Source organism: Callorhinus ursinus, unplaced genomic scaffold (assembly GCF_003265705.2).
Source record: "Callorhinus ursinus isolate GAN/ISIS: 27379988/994484 unplaced genomic scaffold, GSC_fseal_2.0 scaffold11, whole genome shotgun sequence".
In the NCBI taxonomy this organism is placed as follows: domain Eukaryota; kingdom Metazoa; phylum Chordata; class Mammalia; order Carnivora; family Otariidae; genus Callorhinus; species Callorhinus ursinus.
The window spans coordinates 52687518-52702348 of NW_027397073.1; the positions used below are offsets into that span (position 1 = coordinate 52687518).

Genomic DNA, 14831 nt, shown 5'->3' on the forward strand with positions numbered 1-14831 from the left:
AAGGACAGTAGTAGTTGCAAGGCTCCAGCTCAGTGGTGGCAGGCCACAACTTGGTGGAGGTGTGAGAACACTGCAGGGTGCTCACACTGCTGCCCAAGTCAAACTCCAAAACCAAACTGCAGTCCCCCACCACTAAGCCATCTGGAGTTGGCCCTGTCATTGTGTAAGTCTTAGGCCCTAAGCTGTCTAGTTCTGCGTCCCCCCCGTGATAAGATTAACTTAGGACCCCAGTTAAATGCATGGCTTCATAGGACTTGCTCTAGAAGATTCTGAATCATTAGGTTGGAGATAAGGCACCAGTATTTTGTATTTTTAACCAGCACCCCAAGTGATTCTTATTATCAAGGCAGTTGAGGAAACTAATCATCTTTGTGTCACTCACACTATAGAATTAGGGCAGTTATTTATTTTTCAGTGATTTCACCTCAATGTTAACTTTGGAATATGCTATTGGTTAACAAATAAAATGCTCCTGGGCTCCTCGAAACTATAGTTTATTAATATTTAGAATGTATTACTCAGCAGCTTTTACCTTCCTTTTCAGCAGGGTGATTCAAGTGAGAGGAAAGGACCACAGGGCCACCCCAAACGCCAGAACTGTTCTTGCCACCTGAGCCAAACTAGGCACTGAGCCTTATTAGTACTGGGATGATCTGAGCGTTACCGGATCCAATTCACTCCTTTCGTAGTTGAGCTCACTAGAGCTGAGGTGACCAGCACCATAGTCTTCCTCACCAGGTTTTGGACGTTAAAGGACAGAACTGGGGAGGGCTTTCCTTTAACAAGATGAATTGTTAGAAGCTGTCCAAGGAAAGGAGAGCTGAGAAAAAAATAGCCCCAACTTTTTATTACTATTTTCACCAAGCCACAAGTCTGCATCATAGTGAGAGAGAGGGGCAAGATTTCGTTAGTTCTTGCTGGTCGCCTGTCTTCTTCCTGGTCAGACCCAGTCTTTCCTTGTTAAGCGGGGCTCTGGTGGGAAAAATACCAGAAACGTTTTTGAAGAGGGAGTAAGTCTTTATCATTCGTGACCTCATGAAATCCGTCTGGGCCAAAAAGACAGTGGCCGCTTAGCTGAGGGCTCTGGGGACTTCCGAAGGTTTGCTCCAATGTAGAAGGGGTGGGGCTCTTCAAAACAGCACAGTACGCCCAGATAAAACCTCCTACCCAAAAGCCTCACAGGCAGAGACCCAGACACGGCGTGCGTCCCGCGGGCAGGCGCGCGACCGCCCGGCGGCCCGGGCCTGGCGCTCGGGGACCGCGCGGGGGCAGGTCACGTGGGCCGCGCAGCCCTCTCTGCGATGTCCCTACAAGGACTTGGGCTAACCGGCCCCGCCCCTGGCCGTGCCCTGGAATGTGAGGGGGGCCGACCTACAGGATAGGCTCACCCATTTGCCAAAAGGAAAGGGGGGAAGAAAAGCTTACATGAAAGAGAAGGTATAAAAAGACGGAAACTCAGTCGAACCATTACACGAACGAACCATTACACAATCTTCTATGTTCTGAGTCGCCCGCTTTATACTCCTTCCCGTGCACTCGTTCAAAACTGCACCCTTCTAGCACACTGGCAACTCCCCCCACCCGTCGCCTTTCTATTAAGTCAGGCCCACTAGGTCGGCCGATAATGGTGACTAGGCTCACTTCCGGTTTACTAAGCGGAGGCCGGAAGTATTGGCTTTTAGGGGGCTCTGGGAGTAGAAGGGTGTTGATAGCAGCAGCTAGGGCAGCGAGGGGGTTACCGAAGTGCTCGGATTCTCGCGGCTGTGCAGGGTGAGTGCTGCTCGCGATCCGGCGCGTGAGGCCCATCCCCGGGGGCCCATCTCCGCAGGGCGGCTGGGTGGGCAGCGGCGCTCCGCGGCGGGCCGCCGGCGCCGGGAGCGCACCTGGGCCGGTGTTCTAGCGGGTTCCCGGGTTTCGAGCCCAACGGCCAGCTGCGGGATCGAAGGCCACGCCCGGAAGTCCCGAGGCGCGAACTTTGTCCCTTTACCCAAACTTGGAGCTCGGCAAGTGTGACTTCGCTCTCTGGCGCCGCGATCTTCGGCGACAGGCTGGCCTGTGAAACCCGAACCCCGCGGCGCTGACTCCTGCACTAAGTTTAGTTTCTAACGTAAACTTGCCGGATTCAAGAGTTTGCGCAAAATCCGAAGCCCAAGTGTCCCCCATGCTGCAGCTGTTGTTGCAGCTGTGTGGCTACGTTTAGTAGGAATAACCACTCAAATTAGCAATTTCCTCAGCTCAGCATCCATTTCTATAATTAGAACTTTTTTTAATTGATATTTTACCAAGGGGTTAAGGGTGTAGTTTGCAGCTTGAGAAAACGCCAAAATGCAACACCAAGTTCCTTTTGGGTGGAGACTTTGGGTTATATCAGTTTGCCAAAATATTTCCTTTTAAAGTAGTTGAGTAGGTATATAAAAGAATTCTTAACAGAGCTTTGGCACAGAAATAAGGGTTGAGATTTTAACTTAAATGCAAAATGTTTTATATCTGAAGATCAAGTGAGTATTTCTTAAAATTACTACTATTTGTTTTATGTTCTGGAAGGCTTTTGATGAAACTTAACCAGAAAAGCTTCGCATTTTCAAGAGTGAGGCTTTACTGCAAGTGAACCCTGACAGCTAATTAACTGCTTTTGTCAAGCGCTAAGAACTTTGGGTGTGGCAGTCTGAGATCTAATCCTACCTTCAGCCCGAAGTTTGCATAGGAAATGAAAACTTGGTTCATTTGGAAGAAGCACCAATCTGAAAATGTATTTTTAAAAACTGAGGTTGGCTCCAAAAAATCACATATGCTTAGCTTGAGGATAAAGTACACTGACTAAATGAAACAGGAGATTTGGTCTGGATACTACATCCTATCACACTAGGAAGTGTTTTCTTTCTTTCTTTTTTTCTTAAGTAGGCTCCAGGCCCAGTGTGGAACCCATCCTGGGGCTTGAACTCAAGACCCTGAGATTACCACGTGAGCTGAAATCAAGAGTCAGGCACTTAATTGACTGAGCCACCCAGGCACCCACTAGGAAGTGTTTTCTAAGATGGGCGTTTTTCCTTAAAGAATGTATCATATTTTCCTAGAATACTATCAGTTTTAGTGTCAGTTCTGTAGAAAAAAATCTCTAGATTATTTTACATTTATTACCACTTTACAAATGTTACATTCTAGGATTCTAATTAGAGTAATCAATATTAGTATGGATTAATCCCATTTTATAAATGAAACCATAGTATTATCTAGATAGAGGCTGAAAAATCTTCCCGTTGCCCTTGATGTGTGGGAAAAGCCTCTTTGAGGATCTTTACTTTTCTTCTACCATTTAATCTAGTGTAACATCTTCCTTACATGATTTGTATCCTTCCTTTTGTCCTAACCTTGAACTGAGTCTCTTCCTATTTGATCAAGCTAAAACACACACACACATAAATTCATTGCTACCAACACTTAACCTCTCCTGATTGAAAACAAGGTTATACTCCTTTAGATCTGTAAACTGAATCTTCTTGACCACCACTGGCTCCATTTCATTCACTTTCTTGTGCATCTGAAATCCTTTCATATTTCACAGACGCCTGCACTGCAAGTGCTTTAGTTTCATACAACAAATATGCCTTCACGCCAGAGATCTATCATTAAGTGCCTCAAAAATAGACTCCAGGCTATAACTTAGAATGAGTAAGAATACTCATAACTTAAAAAGCTCAGATGCCTACATCTTCCCATTCTATATAAAGAATACTTACATTGATGTATGAAATATTTTCAATGTTTTTTACCCTAACTTTCTAAACTTCTATGGGAGTTGTGCATTTGCCTAAGGTTTGTTACATGAAGAGAGTTAACACGTCTCACTTGTTTGGGGAAAGTAAAAGTGGATAACAAATTAGAATCACATAGAAAGGAGGACAGTGACAATATCATAAGTGATCTGCTCTTTGGGATCATAGCACTGTCCCTGATTTGGTTCCCTCTACATCAGTGTTTATTCCACCCATACTTTTTTTTTATTTTTATTTTTTAAAGATTGTATTTGTTTATTTGAGATAGAGCAAGTGAGCGAGAGAGAGAGTGCTCATGCACTCACATGAGAGGTATGGGGGCGGGGAGGCGCAGAGGGAGAGGGAGAGGGAGAAGCAGGCTCTCCACTGAGCAGGGAGCCTGATGCAGAACTCAATCCCAGGACCCTGGGATCATGACTTGAGCCAAAGGCAGGTGCTTAACTGACTGAGCCACCCAGGCGCCCCTTCACCCATACTTTTAGTTTGGTAGGGGAAAAAACCCCACACTTTGCTTATTTTAGAACAACTTTCTGTGAAGCTGAACTGTCTATTGCTGGAAGGCTCCCAGTTTCTGCTGGGAGATAAACTCATAGACAAGAAGAACACAACCTCCTTGAAAAAGTAAAGGCCCAGGTAGTAACTTGCCTAACATTATACTACCAGTTTTGGTAGAATTAACTACCTTAATTTGTTAGAATTAAAATTAATATCTGAATCTCTTAATTCTAAGGATGTCTTGCAGGGTTTTTCAAGGTCTTTCCCCACCTCCTCAATCTTTTAGAAAAAAGATCTTTCTCAACTCACAGTATTTGATAGATCATGTACCACCTTTATTTTTCATTATTATCACACATTGTTTTAACTTGAGAGTCTTACTTTCAGGAATGAAAACTATGACTCATTTCATAAGATTAACCAATCATTTCATTTATTTATAGTTGCTTCCCCAACTTCAAGCTTCTTGAAGATAGGCCATTTGCCTTACATTTCTTAATTCTTAAATAGTGCTTAACACTAGTGACATTTGATGTACGTTGGTGTAATTAAACGATCATATTAAAGACTGATGATTAAGTATTGCTTGAGCTAAAGGAAAATTCTTTCTGAGACATTGTCTGTGCTGACCAAAAAAAAACCTTTATAACTTTTACAAACTATTTTACAATGAATAGAGATTTAAATAATGCATGATTAAAAGAAAGACTAATGGGAAATACTTTAAAATTCAAATACATATAACTTTATAGCACAAACTAAGCATTTTAAAAAGGTACCTAGAGGACTCGCACCAAATTTTTTTTTAAAGATTTTTTTTTTATTCATTTGAGACTCAGAGATAGAGAGAGAGAGAGCATGAGCAGGGGGAGAGGCAGAGGGAGAGGGAGAAGCAGGCCCCCCACCAAGCCAAAAGCCCGATAAGGGGCCCGATCCTAAGACCCCGAGACCATGACCTGAGCCGAAGGCAGACACTCAACCATCTGAGCCACGCAGGCGCCCTTCCCACCAAATTTAATATTATGAGGTTTTATAGATTAAAAAATGTGCCAACCATTTGACCTATAATTCTCATCAGTTTCTTTGTTCTTAAAATAACTGACATTACTGCCTCATGAGGGGAAGACAGTGTTGTCAAACAAAACAGACTATTTTTAAAGACATGCTTTGGTTTGCAAAGATATGGCATGCCTAAAATATTAAAGAGAGGTAGACTGGTAATTCTGTACCCCTCATTGGGTCTCTGCCACTCACCCCAAGTCCTGGAGTACAGTTAAGAAATGGAGGAATAATATACACTGTGACTCTTTGTAGTTTTTAAAAGTACATTTAGAATAGAGGGAAAAATTACAGCCCTATGTAGTTTTGATAATAATGGTATTTACTGCCCCCAAAAGGTGTTGCAGAATGAAAATATGCATTCAAGAATGGTGCGGATTAATTATGACAGGCAGCCTCCCAAATTGTGATTAAAGGAAACTTGAAAATTAGGGAGGAGTGTATATCATAACTTCTGGGTTGTGTAGGGTATATCTTACCAACAACACATTCCAGTGTATCACTGAGTGCTATATTGGATGGCCTGGAATTTGTGACTCTTATTTGTGGAATTTCCTACTGAAATCTGAGAACAGATTTAGCTTTAAAAAAAAAAATCTGAAGCAGAGCTTTTCTAATTATTTCTATAATTCAATTTAGTCTGGGTGATGTGGTATAATCAAGGGAAGAATGTAAGAAATAACTTTAAGCTCATAGGAAGCATTGTATTCTAAGGTCACTTTGCAGTGCTGAGATCTAGGTAGTACTTCATTCTTTGCAGTCCACAGATTTATTTTTAGAGCAAGGGCATAGTGTTTTGCTACATCATAGTTAAATGTTGTTTTCAGAACGTAAGCTTTAAAATTGTTATCCTGGTCAGAGAGTGAAATCAGGAGTGCCTATTTTAGGCCTGTTTGGAAGAATATAACTCAATACAGTGGCCTAGTCTTGCTGGTTAGAGGTTTTGCAGACTACCATCGCCACCCGAGCTCTGAAGGATGGTACGGTAAAATTTTGTTATCGGATGACTATGTGGCTTTTAACTCCAAACAAATTTTTATCATCTTTTAAAGCTTGAGTGTTGAAAAAATTGCCTTTTCATTTTAGGTATCATTAGGCATTTTTTTTTAAATTTTTAACTTAAATTTTACAGGGATAAATCTAGATTAGAGAACAAAGTTTATTTCCATAGCTCTTAAAATGTTTTCTAAAACTTTTTTTTTTTTTTTTTAAGTACATAGCTTTAAAAACTGTTGTGCTGATTTTTGTCTAGAGAACTTAGTGACCTCAAGTGATTTAGCTTGGCTCTGTGCAAGAAATTGGTTTGGATAGAGTGGAAATAAATTGTAGGTGAATTCATAGTTTTTTATACTTTTTCAGTTAGCTTTTCAACAAATACATTTTTTAAACTACTTTGATTCCAGAAGTGAGGGTGCAATAAAAATTGTTAGTTGCAAGTAGAAGAATGCTATTTGACAGTGGAGATAAGGAGATGAAGACCTATTCCATCAGTCTTCCTTCCTACTTTCTGTTCACCTTAGAATGGGACAGCCAGTTTAGGCTAGGGCTTTAGAATAGACTTGTTGAAGATGAATTAGTATTCCCCAGTACTGCCATAGCACTGAAGTATAGAACCAGTACTGTTTCTCCAGGGTACCTATATTTTTTGTTTGTTTCTTGTTTTTTATATTGTTATTAAACCAGTAGATTTGGTTATCACTACCTTATCTGGCTATCTAGCTGCTTGGGGAACATACAATCTTGTCAATGGGCTCTGAGCTTTGAATTTATGTTGGTTTTAGTCTGGAATTTGAAGTTAGTGACAGACTGTTGATTAGATGTCACGACTACTAAGGATGAGTGAATTGAAACATGAGTCTGGTTTTTCTCTTTGTAGTTGGTTCTGTAAGAAATCATATTGATTAGTTGAGCGAGATATTTTTGCCAAGTGATACTACTCTGCTGAGTAGTTTTTAGGTACATCTCTAACTAGCTCAGACATGTCAGGAAGTTTTATTCAGTTTACTTTTTGTTAATCTTTTTTTTTTTTTTTTTGTATTTCCCTTCCTAATTAGGATTTAAACGCCACCATGTCGAGCAAAAGGGCAAAGACCAAGACTACCAAGAAGCGCCCCCAGCGCGCAACATCCAACGTGTTCGCCATGTTTGACCAGTCACAGATTCAGGAGTTCAAAGAAGCCTTCAACATGATTGATCAGAACAGAGATGGTTTCATTGACAAGGAAGATTTGCATGATATGCTTGCCTCCCTAGGTAATGATCAGTTTTAATATTAAAAACTAAATAGAATTTCTATAATGCCTGTGGAGCCAATCTAATGATGTTAGTTTCCCAAGATTTAAAGTCTGGAGCAATGTTCCCCAAAGTGTGGTCCTTGGACCACTTGCAAATTTCTGGCCAGATCTCAGGATTGAGCTGGGCACCAGCATATTACATGTATGTGTTGGAAACACTGATATTATGAGAGCACCAGCACTATTCCTCCTAACATCCCAAAGGAATAGCATACCATCTCTAGACTCTTTAATACAGGCCTTAACTTATTGAGAAGCTTTTTCCCAAATAGTTTTACTATTTGTGTGTGAATATAAACAGCAAGCTGTACAAATCAATCTCTCTTGTCAAGATGTTCACTATGATAATACTTGGTGCATTTTGTGATGTAATTAAAATTATGACCCTCCTTTTCATTTAGGGAAAAATCCAACTGATGAGTATCTGGATGCCATGATGAATGAGGCTCCCGGGCCCATAAATTTTACCATGTTTCTCACTATGTTTGGTGAAAAGTTAAATGGCACAGATCCGGAAGATGTCATCAGAAATGCTTTTGCTTGCTTTGATGAAGAAGCAACTGGTAAGTCTGAGGTCACCTTTAATTACCAAGTGATTTAATTTTTTTGTTGTGGTAACTAAAACATATAACTTGAAATATGATAACATAATACCCTCGGGTTTATACCATACCTGTTTGTGGGACAGGCTTTTCCTGTGGCATGTTAATCACTCATTTTACTGCCTTTACCCTTAAATATTTAATTAACAATTTAATAGGTGTATTTGGAACTTCTCTAGGAAACTTAGGTTGCCCTTTTACTAGAATAACTCCACAAGGGTTAGGCTCTCAGTAATTGTGTTGAATGAATAACTTTTACCAGAGCAATCTTGGAAAAAGTATGAATTGCTATAGGCCATGATCCCAGTACAGTCCTGTATTTGTTTATCAAGTACCTCTCAGCCTTCAGATTGTTTAAATCTGGTATCTAGCCTTTTGCTCTAGAATCAGGCTCCTTGGTTTCATATGCTTGTTCTATATGATAGCTGTCTGATTTTGGGCAAGTAACTTCTCTAAGCCTCTGTTTTTGTACCTATAAAATGGTCAATAATATTACCTACCTCATAGGGTTTTTGTGAGGATTAAATGAGGAAGTGAGATACTTTATATAAAGTGCTTAATCATACTGCTGGCGTAGAGTTAATTCTCAAAAAACCCCAAAGTTAACTACGTAAATGCTTGATCCTTTGGCAGAAGTGCCTATAAGGGACACATAAGGGAGTAACTCACATGGCAAGGTTTTTGAGAAGGAAGGTACACCCTTTAGTTACATATTACTTGAACTATTTTATTTTATTTTAGAGAGGGAGAGGGAAAGAGAGGGGCGGTGGGGAGGGCAGAGGGAGAGAGAAAATCTCAAACAGGCTCCATGCCTAGTGCAGAGCTGGATGTGGGGCCCGATCCCATGACCCCAAGATCATGACTTCAGCCAAAATCAAGAGTCAGATGCTTAACCAACTGAGTCACCCAGGCGCCCCTAACGTCAAGTACAGTCTGTTGTTAGAAGCAGTCTCCATACACAATATGGCCTCATTAGGCCTACTCAGGTATACCATCCTTGACTCTTGTATCATCTTCCTAACCTCCTTCCAAGCTCTTCTATGCATTGTTGTCCTAAAATTACCTCCACCATTGCTGCTTCTGTGCCTTCCTCATCATATCACCTTCCCTTCCCTCTTAAAACTGAAATTCTTTAGAAGTTATACCTGGAAGGGATGGGGTGTGGGGAGGGAAAGGCAGAGGAAACTTTTTTCCCTCCTAAAGGCACTTCTGTATTGATTGAGCTTTTGACTCTGAGCAGTTGTTACTTTTTTTAATGGAAGGGAATAAAGCCAGTAAAATGTCTTATCCATTCTTCAGACTCATCTCAATGATCACATTCTTTATAGAGCCTTACCTGTGTTTTTATACTGTTTTCTCCTCATCCCAGGAATACTCGAAGCCTCTCCTCTCTCTCCACATCTAAAGTATTTTATTATCTCTCTCCTGGCACATACTCTTCCTGACCTTCTATTCAGTTGTGTACTTATTCCCAATCAGCAATGGCTCTGTGTCTTCAACAGCATTATGTTCCCATCTTTGTAACTCCTTTTAGCACCTACCACAGCTCCTCGCACATACTCGATGATAGGTTTATGTGATAATTGAATTACTTGGTTGGAGATGAGAATTGATTTCTATAAGCTAGAAGTCTAACATTTGAGAAACATTTTAAAATGTAGAATGGAATTAGGAAAAACCCCGTAAGTCTAGAGTTTCTTTTGTGAACTGACCTTCCACTTTAAACTCACTTTACAGGAAATATATTGTCAATGTTTTAGCTTAATTTCACATACAAGAATATTGTCAGATTTTTCTTTTACTTTATGAATTTCAAACATCTCTGTGCTTGGTCAGTTATCAACTTTGTGTTAGTACATTAGTGGTTCTCAATCATGATGTGAATTACTTGGGGAGCCTTTTAAAAATACCAATGCCATGGGGCGCCTGGCTGGAAAAGTGTGCAACTCTTGATCTCAGGGTCATGAGTTTGAGCCCCATGTTGGGTGTAGAGATTACTTAAAAATAAAATCTTAAAAAAAAAATCAATGCCAGATAATAAATCAAGGGTGGCATCTGGGTTTTTTTTTTTTAAAAGCTCTCTATCAGAACCCTGATATCACAGATCCAGAGTAAAAAGCACACCTTTTGACTCACCATTCCACATCCCCAATTCCTAGCCCAGTGTCTGCCACATAGGTAATGCTCAAATATATACTCATGTTTTTGCACACTCAGGGCCTAGCTGTATTTGTTATAAAATTTAAATTAGATTTGTAAAAAAGAAACATTAAAAATCTCATTGTACCTATAAAAAACAAACAACCCAAGGTCAGAGATAAAATGAAATGCCTGAAGTAACATACTTGTTAAAACAGGACCTCAGTGCACCTGGCTGGCTCAGTTGGTAGAGCATGTGACTCTTGATCTCAGGATGTGAGTTTGAGCCCCACATTGGGTGTAGAGATTACTTAAAAATAAAATCTTGAAAACAAAAAACGACCTCAAGACTCCAGTATTCTTTCCACTGAAGCATGTTTATGATGTGGTATTTTAGTGTTACTTGCTTATAGAAGTGTGACCAGGAGTACCCCACACTGGCCATAGAGCTCACTTAAAAAAAAAAAAAAAAAAAGACTTAGTGTAACCATTCATGCTACTTTAAGGAACCGTGAGGCTTAGTTTCCTTAATCATACTTTATTGTTGTTTAGGTGTAGTTTAGGCCCTATTATGAAGACTTGTGGACAGAAGTTGATAGAGCAGAGCAGGATGATAGAGCTAGGCAGCTGTCTGCTGAGGCTGGCTTAAACATGTGAAGAGCCCATATTTCCTATATTTGCATGCTTGGTCAAGTGCAGATGTTCCCTGTAATTACTCCTCAGAGTAGTATGTATTCTGATCCCCAGTTCTTTATTCTTTAGGCACCATCCAGGAAGATTACCTGAGAGAGCTGCTGACAACCATGGGAGATCGGTTTACAGACGAGGAAGTAGATGAGCTGTACAGAGAAGCGCCTATCGACAAAAAGGGAAATTTCAATTATATTGAGTTCACACGCATCCTTAAACATGGAGCAAAAGACAAAGATGACTGAAAAGAACTTCAAATTCCAGCCAAACGTTCCTTGTTGCCACTTTGGGTATTTCTGAGACTTTCTCTTAGAGTCTGTTGCATGCCCTTAGCTTTGCAGCTTTTGCCTTTCTTGTATTTATTCTCAGCCATTTTAGGCACATGCATCTCTATAATCAGACTGGAAATGGGACTTTTTATCATTTTCAGAATAGAAAATAGGGCAATTTAACTTACCAGCCCCCTCCCAAAATAACTGCAGTCTACAGAGTCAGTATATTTTTTCAGAGAAAGTTATTCACTCAGTTTTTTCTGAACCATAATTAAACTTTATGATAAAAACTTACTTGTTTAAAACTTATTTCCCAAAATTGGCTTTTGTTAGTTGCATCTTCCAAGGAAAGGTAGACGAGACAAATCCTGGAAAATGGTATGGTTGTTAGACCTCTCCCTTACTCCTTCCAGTTTCCCTAACAATCCTATCTCTACTATATATCCCTCCCCCCACCAAAGAAATCAGTTTTAACTGCCTTAATTGGGTTTCCTGCACTTTGTCTTTCAGTTTTAAAAATAATTTTCTATAGAATTTGCATAGACATGCTAACTTTGGTAGCTTTAAATCCTTAAGTTTAACATACCTGTCAGCATCCCTCCTTATCTGTTCTAAACTTTTGTGCATTATTTCATGTCATTTAAAATTAGACCAGGCCAGTGAGTATAATTTTAATTTGTCCTAATTTTTAAAACTATTTTAGCCCCAAAAGGTTCTATGGAATGTTTCTTACCAAAAATATTTTTTTGTATTGTATTTCAGAATGTTGGAAATACAATCCAGCATTTTTTATTGTATGTAGCTTCTTTTTAATACAACTGTCCCTCTTGAAATACCGTGTTTGTTTATGCAGAGCTTCACCATGAATCCTTGTATGAATTTTGGACATTCCTGACCTGCCCACAATCAAAACAGCTGAAGCTACATGCCTGGGAAACTGAGACCATTATTTCAGTCCTAAAAATAACTTCTGCTATTTGCAGAAATGCAGGACTGTTTCAGAGTTAATCAGAAGTTTCATTTGCTTTAGGCTTCAAAAATCTAACTTCCAAATATTCATGAATTTTAAAAAGACCTTGAAATGTTGGGAGAAAAAGTCAGCTGAAAAGAGTTGGCCTACAAAGATGAGTAATTGACAATTACTCTAATAACTTTGTTTTATGCTACTATTAACAAGACTGTCCTTGGACAAAGCCATTACCTCATTCAATAAACAATTACTGAATGCCTTTAAGGCAGCAGACCTTTGCACTCAACAGGATAAGTGAGCTAGATCCTTTAATCTGGTGCAGCCAGCTTTATAGAGCAGAAGTAGAAAGACTAGGAACAAGACTGCTTCTGCCTCCTTCAAGATTAGAATCTTAGCACCTCCCTTAACTATTTGCCTTTTATGTGTTTCTGAATTTCATTCAGTGGGTTAAGCAAAATACTTTTCCTAGGCTCATGGCCATGATGCTAAATCTTGTTTGTTGAATTGAATTTCCATTTCAACTGAAAACATGGTCACTTCTGTTTTTAACAAATTGCCAAATTACATTGTTTCCACTACAGAAACAATGTGGTCTCATCTACTAAAATGAGCTCTTGCAGTATTCCCATTTTCATTTCAAATAACTGCTCAAAGAATCAGCTTCCATTAGGAATAGTGCATGGTCTTCCACAAATGAAGTAAGTCTCCTAATATGGTAATAGCATTCTTTACATAGTAACTAGGTTTTACTTAAGCAAAGATAATTGCCAATAAAAAAATTAAAGCGTCTGACTCCCAACAGTGGACTTGACTGAAAAACCAGTCTCCATGAAGAAAGTCCTACATTTCAAAAGTTCTCATGAAACCTACCTACTAGGGTAACATCCTTATCCGCCTGCTTATGATTATATTATCACTGGATTCCAGGGTCCAAATTTTACTTGATCAAGGAGACTATGATTCAAGAGCAGAAACTGATGAGTGCTACTGGGGGGAAAAGGGAGGAAAGCCAAACTACATGAGACTAGTAAAATCATATTCTGAAAAGGAAAGGCAACCATTTCCTATAAAGTATGAAAGAAAAAGGACAAGAGGTGTAACACCTAGATTAGGGACGTGTAGAAAAGTTGTAAGAAGGATCAGACAGAAGATGATAAAAGGGCTCGAAGAGGTAGAGCCGCAAAAACAGTATTGTGGAAATCAAGTGAACAGTTTTAAGAATGAGGAGGTTAGTCAATAGTGTTAAATCAGAAAAGCTCAGTAAAGTTTAAATGGGACCACTAGATTTGACAAGTCATTGGTCACCTTTGCTATATCTATTAGGTAGAGGTTTTTTGTTTTTTTCAAGACTTTATCTGAGAGGGAGAGCACAAGCAGGGGAGGGGCAGAGGAAGAGGGAGAAACAGGCTCCTGCTGAGCAGAGAGCCCAACGCGGGGCTCAATCCCAGGACCCTGAGATCATGACCTGAGCTGAAGGCAAATGCTTAACTGACTGAGCCACCCAGGTGCCCCTAAGTAGAGTTTTGAATGCAGGATCCATAGTGCAGCATGAAATGGTGGACAGTGCCTAGGTTTAGGAATCAAGCCAATCTGCATTTTAATCCCATTTTTGCTACATGGCTTCATAACCTTAAATAAATTATTTAAATTCCCTGGACCCCTATTCATTTGTAAAATGGAAGTAATGCTATTGGTTCATAATAGGAACATAGTCTATTAATATATAAAGCAGTACTTTTTGTGACTAAGAGCAGTATGAGGCCAGACTAGATGGAATGAATTCCACCTATTATTTGGCTGGCTTTGTAACCTTGGGCAGGTCACTCTTCAGTTTCATCACCTATATAACAGGGATGAAAACCTCCAAGTATGTTGTGAAAATTAGAAACACTGAAGCTAAATGGTTTGGTACACGGGTATTCAAAAAGGGATTGTTCAGTTTACCAGCAAAGGGTCTGAAGCTTGGCAATGAAGAGAAACTTGAAGGGAAGGCAAGATCAAAGGACTCATCTTTAGAGATTCAAGCCTGTTTGTAGACAGAGGGGGGAAAAGACAAGAGGAAACAATCAGTGACACAAAATGAATCATATCCAGGAGATAGGAAGGGACAGAACCTAGATCACATGTAGGATGATCCTTAGAGAAATAAAAATGGATACTTCTCCCTCTGAAAAGAGAGAAGGGTAGGTGATGGGAGTTTAATGGTAGTTGGAACTAAAAGGCTGAGGTTAGGAGGAAGGTCCATAGTTGTTTGACAGTAAATTAGCTCAAACTGGAATTTTATTATATTAAAGGGTTGTAAACAGGATTGAATGAGAGTACATTAAAAAGCCTATTTCCTGGTACTGACTAGGTGATCAAATACTTTAGATTTCCTGGGTAGATCCAATATGTAGACTTGTGTCTTGCTAGGTCTTCCTTAAGTGTACGATTTCTTGATTTCCTGGAAACCTGGCTTTTTACTGTTCCTGAAGGCATTGTCAGAACTAATCCCATGTAGAAGAAATGCCGTTTTCCCAATCCTGCTTCTCCCCAGT

At 39.8% G+C, this 14831-nt stretch overlaps 1 protein-coding gene across 2 annotated transcripts; it reads left to right on the forward strand.

Annotated features, from left to right (window-relative positions):
• Positions 1 to 1611: 1611 nt before the first annotated feature.
• On the forward strand, positions 1612 to 11618 carry LOC112835256 (myosin regulatory light polypeptide 9). Of its 2 annotated transcripts, none has more exons than XM_025886820.2 (4): positions 1612 to 1770; positions 7382 to 7580; positions 8023 to 8184; positions 11125 to 11618. In XM_025886820.2, exons 2-4 carry the CDS (start codon positions 7397 to 7399, stop codon positions 11295 to 11297), a joined length of 519 nt encoding a protein of 172 aa, XP_025742605.1. In that variant the 5' UTR covers positions 1612 to 1770; positions 7382 to 7396; the 3' UTR covers positions 11298 to 11618. The 2 variants fall into 2 exon arrangements, with proteins under 2 accessions (XP_025742605.1, XP_073754564.1); XM_073898463.1 differs by lacking the exon at positions 1612 to 1770 and adding an exon at positions 6175 to 6307.
• The last annotated feature ends 3213 nt before the right edge of the window (positions 11619 to 14831 follow it).